The sequence below is a fragment of the Symphodus melops genome (genome assembly GCF_947650265.1).
Source record: "Symphodus melops genome assembly, chromosome: 2".
NCBI lineage: Eukaryota > Metazoa > Chordata > Actinopteri > Labriformes > Labridae > Symphodus > Symphodus melops.
Genome location: NC_136692.1, coordinates 6,661,526 through 6,672,111, shown reverse-complemented (window position 1 = coordinate 6,672,111; position 10,586 = coordinate 6,661,526). Strand labels below are relative to the sequence as shown.

General features: G+C 42.6%; 1 protein-coding gene across 5 annotated transcripts in view; it reads right to left on the bottom strand.

Annotated features, from left to right (window-relative positions):
- Window positions 1-4,076: 4,076 nt before the first annotated feature.
- Window positions 4,077-10,586, bottom strand: part of dlc1 (DLC1 Rho GTPase activating protein) — an 87,558-nt gene continuing 81,048 nt past the window's right edge. For all 5 annotated transcript variants that reach the window (XM_079338020.1, XM_079338019.1, XM_079338018.1 and 2 more), the window contains 8 exons: window positions 10,283-10,442; window positions 9,080-9,287; window positions 8,364-8,580; window positions 7,971-8,085; window positions 6,709-6,924; window positions 5,296-5,513; window positions 4,996-5,169; window positions 4,077-4,896 (listed from right to left, as the gene is read on the bottom strand). In XM_079338020.1, the coding sequence (XP_079194146.1) occupies window positions 4,797-4,896; window positions 4,996-5,169; window positions 5,296-5,513; window positions 6,709-6,924; window positions 7,971-8,085; window positions 8,364-8,580; window positions 9,080-9,287; window positions 10,283-10,442 (1,408 nt within the window). In that variant the 3' untranslated portion in view covers window positions 4,077-4,796. The remainder of the gene's footprint in view (window positions 4,897-4,995; window positions 5,170-5,295; window positions 5,514-6,708; window positions 6,925-7,970; window positions 8,086-8,363; window positions 8,581-9,079; window positions 9,288-10,282; window positions 10,443-10,586) is intronic.

The following is a 10,586-nucleotide window of genomic DNA, read 5'->3' as shown; positions in this document are numbered from 1 at the left end:
GTAGATCAGATTAAGAGCTGCCCACCATAAACAGCGTGTTTCTGTATTTGCTGTTGTTTTCTGAACGTGTGTTTTTGATTTAAGTTTTGTTACTCGTTTGATGCTTGGTGCAGATGTTTTGCGTTTTTGCAGCACGTTTGTTCGTTTTTTTGCTAAGCATTTGCAGTTTTGCAGTGTATTTGTCTTTGCATTTATTTTGTGAGTTTGCATTTGTTTTTGAATGTGCAGCGTTTCTGAATATGGTGCACAGATTTAGAAATGTGTGTTGTTTCATCAGCTGCAGAGCATTTGACCGAGACCGGCCACGGTACCCTTCCTCTGAAAACTGATTTATAAAGAGGATATTATTATTCCTCCAAATTGTTCACACATTTGGTATATCTGTGAGTTATCAGCGTGTAGTTTAAAGTACTGACACACAAAGTTTAAGTTTGTTAAAAATTCTCTTGAATAAAGACGTGAAGTCTCCTTTATGAATGAGGTATGTGTGCAATAGGCTCATATGCTGTGACGTACTAGGGTTGTTTAAGGTCAAACAGGAATTTACTGTTAACTGATAGTGCCCTCTAGTGGTCAAAGTCTTCCATTATAGTAGAGTAGAAGAATTGCCTGCTGGTCTTCTTGTTACTGTGACCATACCAATTTTCATACCAGTTCTCTTTGACTTTTAAATTTGGTTTGCTGTGAAGATTTTTGTCAATGACATGCATTAATCTAGGTTGCTAAAAAGCGAAATAGAAAAAAAAGAATTATTTGAGACATATGCATCGTTGCCAAATCTAAAGGGTTTGACAAAAGCTGGTCCAGAGGTCGTTATGTATCAACGTAAGTCCTGGTTTGGAAATTGCAGTCATTAGTTACAGTTTAAAGCCACTATTTTGTTAATTTAATGTATTTGATTCATTACATTAAATGAAACATTTTGTTGTACTTTCTTGTATCGCTTATATATATAAAAAAAGAATAATAATTTGGACTTTTTATGCCTTTATTTTAGAGACAGGACAGTAGGTGGGTTCAGAAGTCAGGGAGGGACAAAGTTGGGAACGACATGCAGGAAAGGAGCAACAGATCGGGCTGCCTGCCTGGAGGATAACAGGACAGACGCCAACGATAAAACTTCTGATTCAAGATGTATTCAGATGAAATTCACATTTGTAATTAAACTCAATAAGCGTTTTCATTTTAAGTAACACTTGAAAAAGACACGATTATGTAATTCTACGTACCCAAAAAAATGTATTTGAAGCAAAATATTTGAGCCTACGAATCTTATTCCATATAACCACTAGATGGCAGTGTTGTACTGTAAAACAACATTGATCAGATGTGCCTGGGATGGTTTAGAGACCTCTTGTGTTGTGTTCGAGACTACGTATCAGCAAAATGTTTTCCTCACATTATAGCTCATGCCTCCCTTTTTATCCTTGTGTTTGACCCTGCCCTATTTCATCATTACAAGTGATTGTTTCACCTGAGCCATCACCATTTTCTAGGCTTCAATACTCTACTTCCAGCGATTGGCCTTTTCTGGAAAAATCTAGATGGATATGAGATCAGCTGTAGATATGATGTGACTTGATTCTCTGTCCTCTTTTAACATGATGACTCTTAAAACATATTGTTATGGTGATGAAATACTGGTGTAGTTGCCACAACAATAGTTATCCATCACTAGAACATTCCAGTCCACATATGTGTCCCAGAGTTCCTGTCAGATATTTTTCACGCCTTAAGTCTTGTGATCAAACACGACCGCTCACTGTCTGTCAATGTGCAACAGGCAGGTTAGAGCTGTGGGTGTCACACATGATGCCGTGAAGACCAATGAGCTGGTATGATATCCTAACATTTAGTGTCCTTAAGCCATTAACCGTGACCTTGAAGATTTGTGTCATTTACAGATAAGGCCATCTTTCCATCATTTGTTTTTTGAAATGCGTACACGTGGTGGTCATGATGTTCTCTGGTTCAGGAGGAAAACAAAGCTGGAGGTGCTGAACAATCACAAAAGGTTTAAAACCCTGAAAATTCACACTTGGTATGGATCCAGAAACAGCCCTCTAACTTCTATGTTGCACAATGAGGACAGCATTTCATGTAAATCCTTCTGCAAGTACATGAAAACATGCAGTGGCACGTTTATGTTCATTTATCAATGTGGGAAACCTTCCACGGCTGATTCTCAAACAGAGGTGCCAGAATGCTGACTCTCAGTTGGCCTTATCTGGCCCTGCATAATCTCCCAGAGGTGTTTGGGTTCCCAACAAAAACACGTACACATGTACACTTCAAAAACATACCAGTGCGCTCGCACACAGTAGAGCATGAACAGAATAAGAGAGAAATCATTTGTCTGTAGGGGTTTGTATTATCCAAACAGTGAAGAGAAATCTCTTCGACGTACATTCATTTCTCTTTCCTAAACTAAGCTCAAGAGGAAGGCTTAATGTATGCCGAGCTTTGGCATCTCCCAGTCAAGTTATCACTTGTTTCTGCTGTCACACTGCAGGCATGTGGAAAGTACCCATCCTCGAGTTATGTAAATACACATTTTATAGATCATAATAATTACAGTGTTTTCAACTGAAGCAGAGTGTGGACTGAAGACTTAAAGCATGTGACAGCCGTCGTACAGTGCAGCTATTTCTTGTTTGTGCCACGTGATTAAATACATGAAGGGGGTTATATTAGCCCCCCACTTTGACCCTTGGACCCCCTTTTACTGCTGTGACCGCCCACGTTCTCGTCGAGTCTGCCAGGTCCAGAGCAGGCCAGCGGTGGTACAACGGACCCCATTGTCTTCTGCTATATGAATCTGTTATGTAAGAAACAAAGAGCGAGATCACCATCTACAGGGCCAGCTAACACCCCCACTGCACGCGACACGACCCCCTCCCAACAGCTCAATCACAGACCTACTGGTTGGGATATTAACAGGAAGGAGTTGTATGTGGCGTTCAGGGCCCGAGGGGGTTAAATGTAGAGTTGGTTTCTACCTCAGAGAAACAAAGTGTGGCAGTAAACAAACGACTGAGGCGATAACGAGGGATTGAAATAGTTCTGTGGTGTGGTTCACCCATTACATAACACGCACACACATTTGTTTTTACTTTAATACATTTAATAGTGCACTTTGATTAACCTGTACAGAAATAATATTAATAAAAAAGATAAAACATTTGTTCATTTCAGTAACGCAAAGCTGAACATTTACAATAAAATAACACATTGTATGATACAAAACAAACATATATCTGAGGTATAAATATATTTGTTTAAATTAACTGTCACTGTCATGCGTTATTATTTGGCAGAAACACAGTTAAAGGTACAGACGCTTACAATAATGAACCATGGCTTAGTGTATTAATCATACAGCTCCACATGACGTTTGCGAGTCCTCGGAGTAAAGCGAGAGAGTTACCAATAAAGGTCCACTTGAGTTATGAGGACCTTCATCTTCAACACTGATACGACAGCACGGAGAAAGAAGCTTACGTGAAGAGAGTTTTTTTTTTTAAATGTTTTTTTTTTTTTTAATTCCTTCCTTTGAAATCACACAAACATTCAATCTGCCCTCTCCTTTACAGTAAAACCTGTAAAATCTCCACCTTTATAAAAGGACCTTTGTTTCTCTGCTTACTTCTCATCTTCTATAGGACTAGCCCGAGGTTTCTGTGCGGTTTTTCTTATTGTGAATTCCATATACACATTTTTTGTTTGTTTAAGTGTTAACAGCTTAAAACGATAAAAGAAGGTGAACCGCTGGTGCTCTAACTCTACCTTTTTACTTAGTGAGGGAACGTTCAATACAGGGGAGCGATTCCTTTCATTAAACTCCACATTTGGTCCTTTACTTTCGATCTGTTGGTTTTTCACTTGAGTTGTGTTGGTGTTCCTCTCTTTCTTTAACACAGCTTGTACTGCTTTTAAAAGGTCAATAAATTAATTCTGTAGATTTATAGAAAGTCATTTCTCCACAAACTTCAACGACAAAATTAACTTTGGATCAAACGAATGACTTAATTGAGGCTAACGGGATTTGACTTCCTGTCAAGGTCCTGTTCTGGATGTTTTATCTCTCTTTTTTTTTTTTTTTTTGGTGAGCCAGCCACCCGTTCTCATCTGTTTCTACCTTTCTGTACTAACACCCTAACCTTCTGTGCCATCACCTGTCATCTCACCATATCCTGCCTATTGTCTCCATTCAGTCAGCACATTCACATCTTTCTGCACCAATGGATTCATCAATCAGCTGATCATAATATTATCTTATATATAATATTCCTCCTGTGCTTGACTGTAACATAAAAAAAAGAGAGGTAACACCATATGGACACAAAGCCTTACTGTGAACAGAATACTGTATGTACACATTATGCTGCCACTGGAAACCAGTGTGAGGAATATTTATGTATTGACTGTGTGTTGCTTATATCACACACATACACACACACACACACACACACACACACACACACATATACATACATACTCCTTGCTGAATCCTCCCTTGCTTCTCAGAAGCAATAGCACCCTTTTTGGATGAAACCTTACATCCTGTTATCAGCGACGTCACATCCTTTGGCCCAGATCGTTGTTTGTGTGACGTGCAGCAGCAAACTAAGAGCTCCAACAGAGTGATTTTTTTTTGTGTGTGTGATGAAATTAGAGCAAGAACAGTCCTTCAATCCAGGATCAGAGATTCATCCTTTAAATGGGAACATGTTCAAAGTGGATGGGTTAAATGATTCATTTCTGGTCCTCTTTGGGATCCGTTTCTGTCGTCCATGTTATTTGTCCATGGAGACAGTGAACGAGTCACGTATCCTCGCCACCTCTGCAGCACACAAGTGTCCATACAGTTTGTTGTACCACTCTGGGAAACGACCCCTAGGGGGAAAAAAAAAAAAAAAGAGTTGTGGTGTCAGTTCATGGTACCATCAGATAATAAGCATCAATCAAAAACAGAACTTTGCTCTTTGTTTTCACCTGCAGTCGATCCTGGAAATATAAGTGAGTCTGGATTTGTTGTTCCCACAGGGCTCGATGTAGTAGCGTGAGGTGAGGACATTCACACGGACGCCGACGACAGGTGCGCCTTCATGGTCCACGGATGTGCACACCAGAGCACACGCTCCCTTTGGCAGGTCTGTCATCCATGTTCTGAAGAGCAGAGCAACGAGTATAGATTACAAAAACATGTTGAGGCAGAGCAGGATATAGAGAAAGATCAAAAGAAAAAGGAGGAGGATGGACAGAGATGAAGAGAAGCGTGGCAGAGCCGTCTACCTGAGCACCAGGTGGTCTTTGGTGGGATGTGGAGCCATGGTGTTCCTGACGTACTGGTAGATCTCCGTCCTCTCATCCAGGGTCTCCACCACCCGGCTCTCCAGCAGGTCCTCGTCCCAGTGGCCTTGCTCCCGCAGCACCCTGGTCAAGACCTCCTCTGGCCCTGCAGGCAGCTCCACCGTCACCTTCCATAGTCGCAGGGGGAAACCGTCATGCACCTGGAGAAACAGATGCAAACATTAAAACACAAGGCACTCTTAATATGGAGGTCATTGTGGTGCTTTGAGCAAAGCATCTGACAGACAGCAGGTGTCGCACAGAGGGAAGGATGTTGACGGTTTTTGTTCTTTTTCACCAAGAACACGACTGATTGAACAAAACATCCAATAAGTTTATTGAATGGAGTGGCATATCCAACATTATGGTTTAAGCCTCATGAAGTTTAGTTTGGCGTCACAGAAGAAGCTGCTAAAATGGTTTTGGACACGGAAAAAAAAGGCGTCAACACTGTTTTGGTTGTTTTTCTTTGTTTCCTGAATTCAGATGGAGGTGATATTTAAACATACATGAAGCCGTTCAGCGAGGACAAAAGAAAATGCGAAGACAGGAGAGGAGACCTGGACAAATGATTTATTTCTCCCTCTTGTGGGAAGCGATGGTGGAAAAAAAACCCTATAAGAGCCTAGATCGTCTTATGCAAGTGTTCCACAAGGAGATTTAATCTAATTAGTCATATTTACAGAAATTAAAATCCAGATTGAATTCACAACAGCCAGTCTGTATTTCCAAAGCACCCGGTGCCCTTCAGCCAAGTCAGCTGCCTCCGTCCGTTCTGCCATCAGATGATAAAGAACACACACACTGCGCCTTGTGACTCTCAAACATGAGGAAAGATAACCTCATACGCTCGGCCCCTTCGCACAACACACTCCGGAAATGTCGGCCTGGGATAACGGTGGAGGTCGTGTTGTGTTGCTTTTTTGTGCGTCTATGTCAGGCTGATGTCATTCTGGGAGAGAACGTAACAAGGATGAGAGGGAGAAGCTGAGGGCCAGGCCAGTTTCACACGGATGGGTTTCTATACAGGAAACCCAGACTGCTGGTTTACCATGAGATATTTAGAGAGGCACGAGAGTTTAGAAGACAGGAAACCCGGAGATTTAAAAAAGACAGTGTGCGCTTCAGGAACTGGTTGTTCACACGTTAAAGAAGGATTGGCTGTCTGTTTTTTAATTAATAAATCTTAATAAATAAATAAATCTTAATAAATCTTTCTGTTGCAGATATAAGACTGTATTCAGCCTCTGCCACAATCAAACACCGACTGCAGCCTTTTGGACTGAGCAGATGATGTGTCGAAAAGAAATTATCTCCTGAGGAAAAAAAAAAAAAAAAAAAAAAAGACTTTCTCACCTTCCTACAGGACAGCTCGGCGTGCTCGGGTGTGGAGCAGCTGTCATATCCTTTAAACTTGTCCTTGGCGTCTTTGAGGAGGGCGTCGAGGCTTTCTCGGAGGTAGGCCCTGTAGCCTCCCTGTGCCGCGTTTTCACCCGCCAGCTCCTCCAAGCGTCGAGGCAGCAGCGCCTGCTCCATGTAAGAGTTCCTGCAGCGATTCATCTCCTCGGGGATCTGAAGGAAAGGAGGATGATGAGAGTCTTTTAGCCTTTCATTTCAGCCGGGATGTATTATAGACAGATAATGTTTCACAGGATTTCGCTTTCACGTCCATAAACACAACATGAGAGAGTAGAAGCTTCAGTGAGAAGTGCAACAATTAAACACAGCACACAATATTCTGATCTTCCTGTGTCCCCAACTAATTGTATCCTTCCTCGTTTACCTTCAATCTTCCAGCTTTAATTAAACATCTAACTGCATTATAATCTAAGAAAAGGATTTTCATTGGATCATAGAAGGACTATTATTGTCAGATTTTTCATAGCTCATCCTATTTTTACGACCTCCTACGAGCAAATGGAGATCTAATAATGAGAGGATAATTCAGGAGTTTATTGAGTCTGGGGGGTGTGTGATGTGATCACGACAGGAAGTCAGGAAGCTCCCCTACAATCTAATCAAACCTTGAACACTAATGACCCAGGGTAGTCACGCTAGGAGCTCGGACTGCACAGCGGCATAACTTTTGGATAAATGGGATTCAAATTGGATTAGCGATGGTGGAGTTTGCTGATTATTTCCTGTAATGCAGTAAAGTTTCCTGCATGTGGACACACAGAGCCAGGCTGGATTTATGAAGGAAAGACAAACTGTGCACAAGAGAAAGACAGGTGGAACTTTTTCCTCTCTCTCTCTTATCATAACACGACTTTAGGAGATGACATGAAATTGAATTACGGCGTTATGTAACGAGGACGACGGCTTTGTTTACAGGACAAAGACTTAGAAACAAGGCGTTTGACAGCGGCGCGATGCGGCGAGCCGGAGGTGACATTCAGTGTTTCAGCAGCTTCAGCCCTGAAGTTGGCACTTTGCCAAAGGGATCGAAGCTGTCTCTTTCTGGGTCTGAACTTCGACTTCATTGTACCACCTCTTTAATTCAATTCAATTAAAAAAAATGTGTCCCCGGGGGGCTAATCCAAAGCTGTACTAAAACTTTAATTAAAGTGTCATCATAGAATAAAGTGTGCAGTAAGCTTAGTTAGACTACTACTGACCCTGAAGAGTTTCCTGCACTCCTGGATCATATGTGTGAGGCCGTGAGTGGCAGCCAGGTTCTCATTAAGGTCTCTCTGGTCCGGCTTTCCCAGTGTCGTCTTCCTGTTCATCACCCTGTGAGACAAACGGAGGACACGATAAGTTACAGCAGCCATTATTGATCCAAAGACAGTCGGCATTGGAGAGAAAACAGGTTGATGGTGGGACAGAAGAAAGAACGAGTTCAACCTGCTTCCACATATGGGACAAAATGTGCTTTTCCCTAATTCGCCAAAGATGTTTATGTAACCTTTTCTATTTCGCTCGCCATTCCTCCTGAATGTACAGAATGTCCCACTAACTGCGTCAGTGACAGCCGTCAAATTCAAGGCAACGATGTGACAGACACACACCTCGGGGAGGAGCTCTCTTTGCGGCGCAGAGTGTTGAGATGAAACAGGGAGGGGGCCAGACAAACGGCCAGGTTGGTGGGAGTCATCTGGTTCTCCGCCACGCTGGCCGTCACGTCGCTCAGCAGACACAGCAGCGTCCGTAGGGCCTCGCGGTTCTCGTCGGGCAGCAGCAGCACGGCGGCACGCACAGCCTGCAAGCGGAGCTCTTTGGGCATGTCTACAGAGGGAGAGGGAGGGAGTGTTTAATATCATATGAACCCCCCACCACCACCACCACCCTCCCGGATAATAACCGAAGTCTGACTACACTTTGTCATCTTTTTGCATCGCTGGATCAAAAAAAAAAAAAAAAAAGGGTGTCTGTTTAGTGTCTGTCCTCACCTGGCAGGAATGATAAGTGTGTTACATAAGCCTATGTGTGTGTACATGTACGCTTCATCCTTCACACATGAGTGGTTTTGTTTCACCTTATATAAACAGTTCTTTAAGTAACCCTGCATCACATACTGTATATCTTCTCATTCCACAGGAATTTCCTGCACTTCTCTTGCGTGTGTTCTTCTTACAGTTTCACAAGCTCTTGCTTAATTGCAGGCAAGCATGTGCAGCGCTAAAACAACACACAATTCATGCAATCCTCTCACAGATGTGTGACTGTGAAGCTGAGGCGCGTGCGGCTGTCTCTAAAACCGCTTGTTTATAATCCGAGTTCTTACACTGATAAATCTGGAGGAAGGTCTCGGACAGTTTGCTGGTGAGCAGAGGTTCTGGCAAATCTCGGAAGTACTGCTTCAGCATGTCTGCGACGTCGTACGCCGACTGGCCCTCGTAGATGACTCCGCCCCCGTCTGCGCCGCTCGCCTCGTTCATCTGGCGAAGAGCTTGGATGCGAGATTTGACTCCTGATTTCCTGAAAAGACCCACCTGGGGAAAAAAAAAGAGTGAAGGACAGACAGAGAAAGAGTTACATCAGAGAAACCTGATGAGTCAGCTTTCAACTATAAATCCCTTATTAGTCTCGTTTGGATCCTATTATTAAACCGTTTGAAAATTAGATTCAGGTGCCCAATGCAAACAAAAAAAAAAGTCCTTTAAAGAAGCAGATTGTTTTCATTGAAAATATCCCTGACTTAAACGCAAATCCAGAGCTTACAGTCAATAAGGTTACATCACTCCAGATCCTGTTGTCTGTATTTACAAGAGGCTACGTAACACCCAGAAGGCATTTTTCTGAATACTTAATCTCGTGTAGGACCTCGTCAGTAGCCTTGTAAGGCTGCATGAAAGGGCAAAGCTTGGGAGGAAAAGAGCAAAAGTCCGTTGGCTTGCCAGGCCTGAATATTTTCCATGAGCTTTCACCACTCTCAAACAGAGGCGCCTTGTCCGGCTTTGACAAGAAAGCCATCACTCCATTTACTGTTTCGCTAGACCATTAATAGCTATTTTCTCCCGTCCTCCCTCTTTTTTTCGCTCTCCATCCTGAATGTGCACACGCTCTCAGAAACAAATCTCTCATAATGTTTCCTTATAAAACAAACAGACACAGGAGAAGTGACAGCTGCACACTTTGACTGTCTCCAGGCGCTCGTCGCTTCAGCACATGTCTGACAGAGAGGAGAAAAAGGTGGACAGGCAGGATCTGAGTACACACGCTCACAATGCGGGTATCAGGTTTTTTTTCCAATGCTCCTTCTTACGTAACATCTTTTGAAAATCAGCAGCTGAACATTTGACTGATTGCAGATGTCCTAAAATGTGAACGTTATTAACTCCAGTACCTCAAAGAAAAGTTTTTTCCTTTAAACTTCGGAAACTGCAAATAGTACTTCAAGCTAACTGACATATTTTTATGATTTATGTCCACAGGTTTTTATATACATGCTGTACTTTTGGGATTTTACTGGCGTGCTTTGTATTACCTGGTCGAGGCATTGGTTGCGTAAATAGCGCATGGCCTGCTGGATTCCCTGAGGGAGGGGCTGGCCTGTCCGCTGGACGATGACTTGTAGTGGCACACCGAACACATTCCTGTCTTTGTAGTCGCGCACCTTGATGCGCTTCATAAACTTTGGCACAGCCCTGCAACTCACAAAAACACACAAACGATAAGACAAAAATTCACACAGAATCAGATTCCCCACCGTCTAAGACAGGTTTCCTTTTTACGATTGTCCATTAAGTATAAAATTAATCGTGAAACTCTGCAAGAAAAAATGAGTGTAA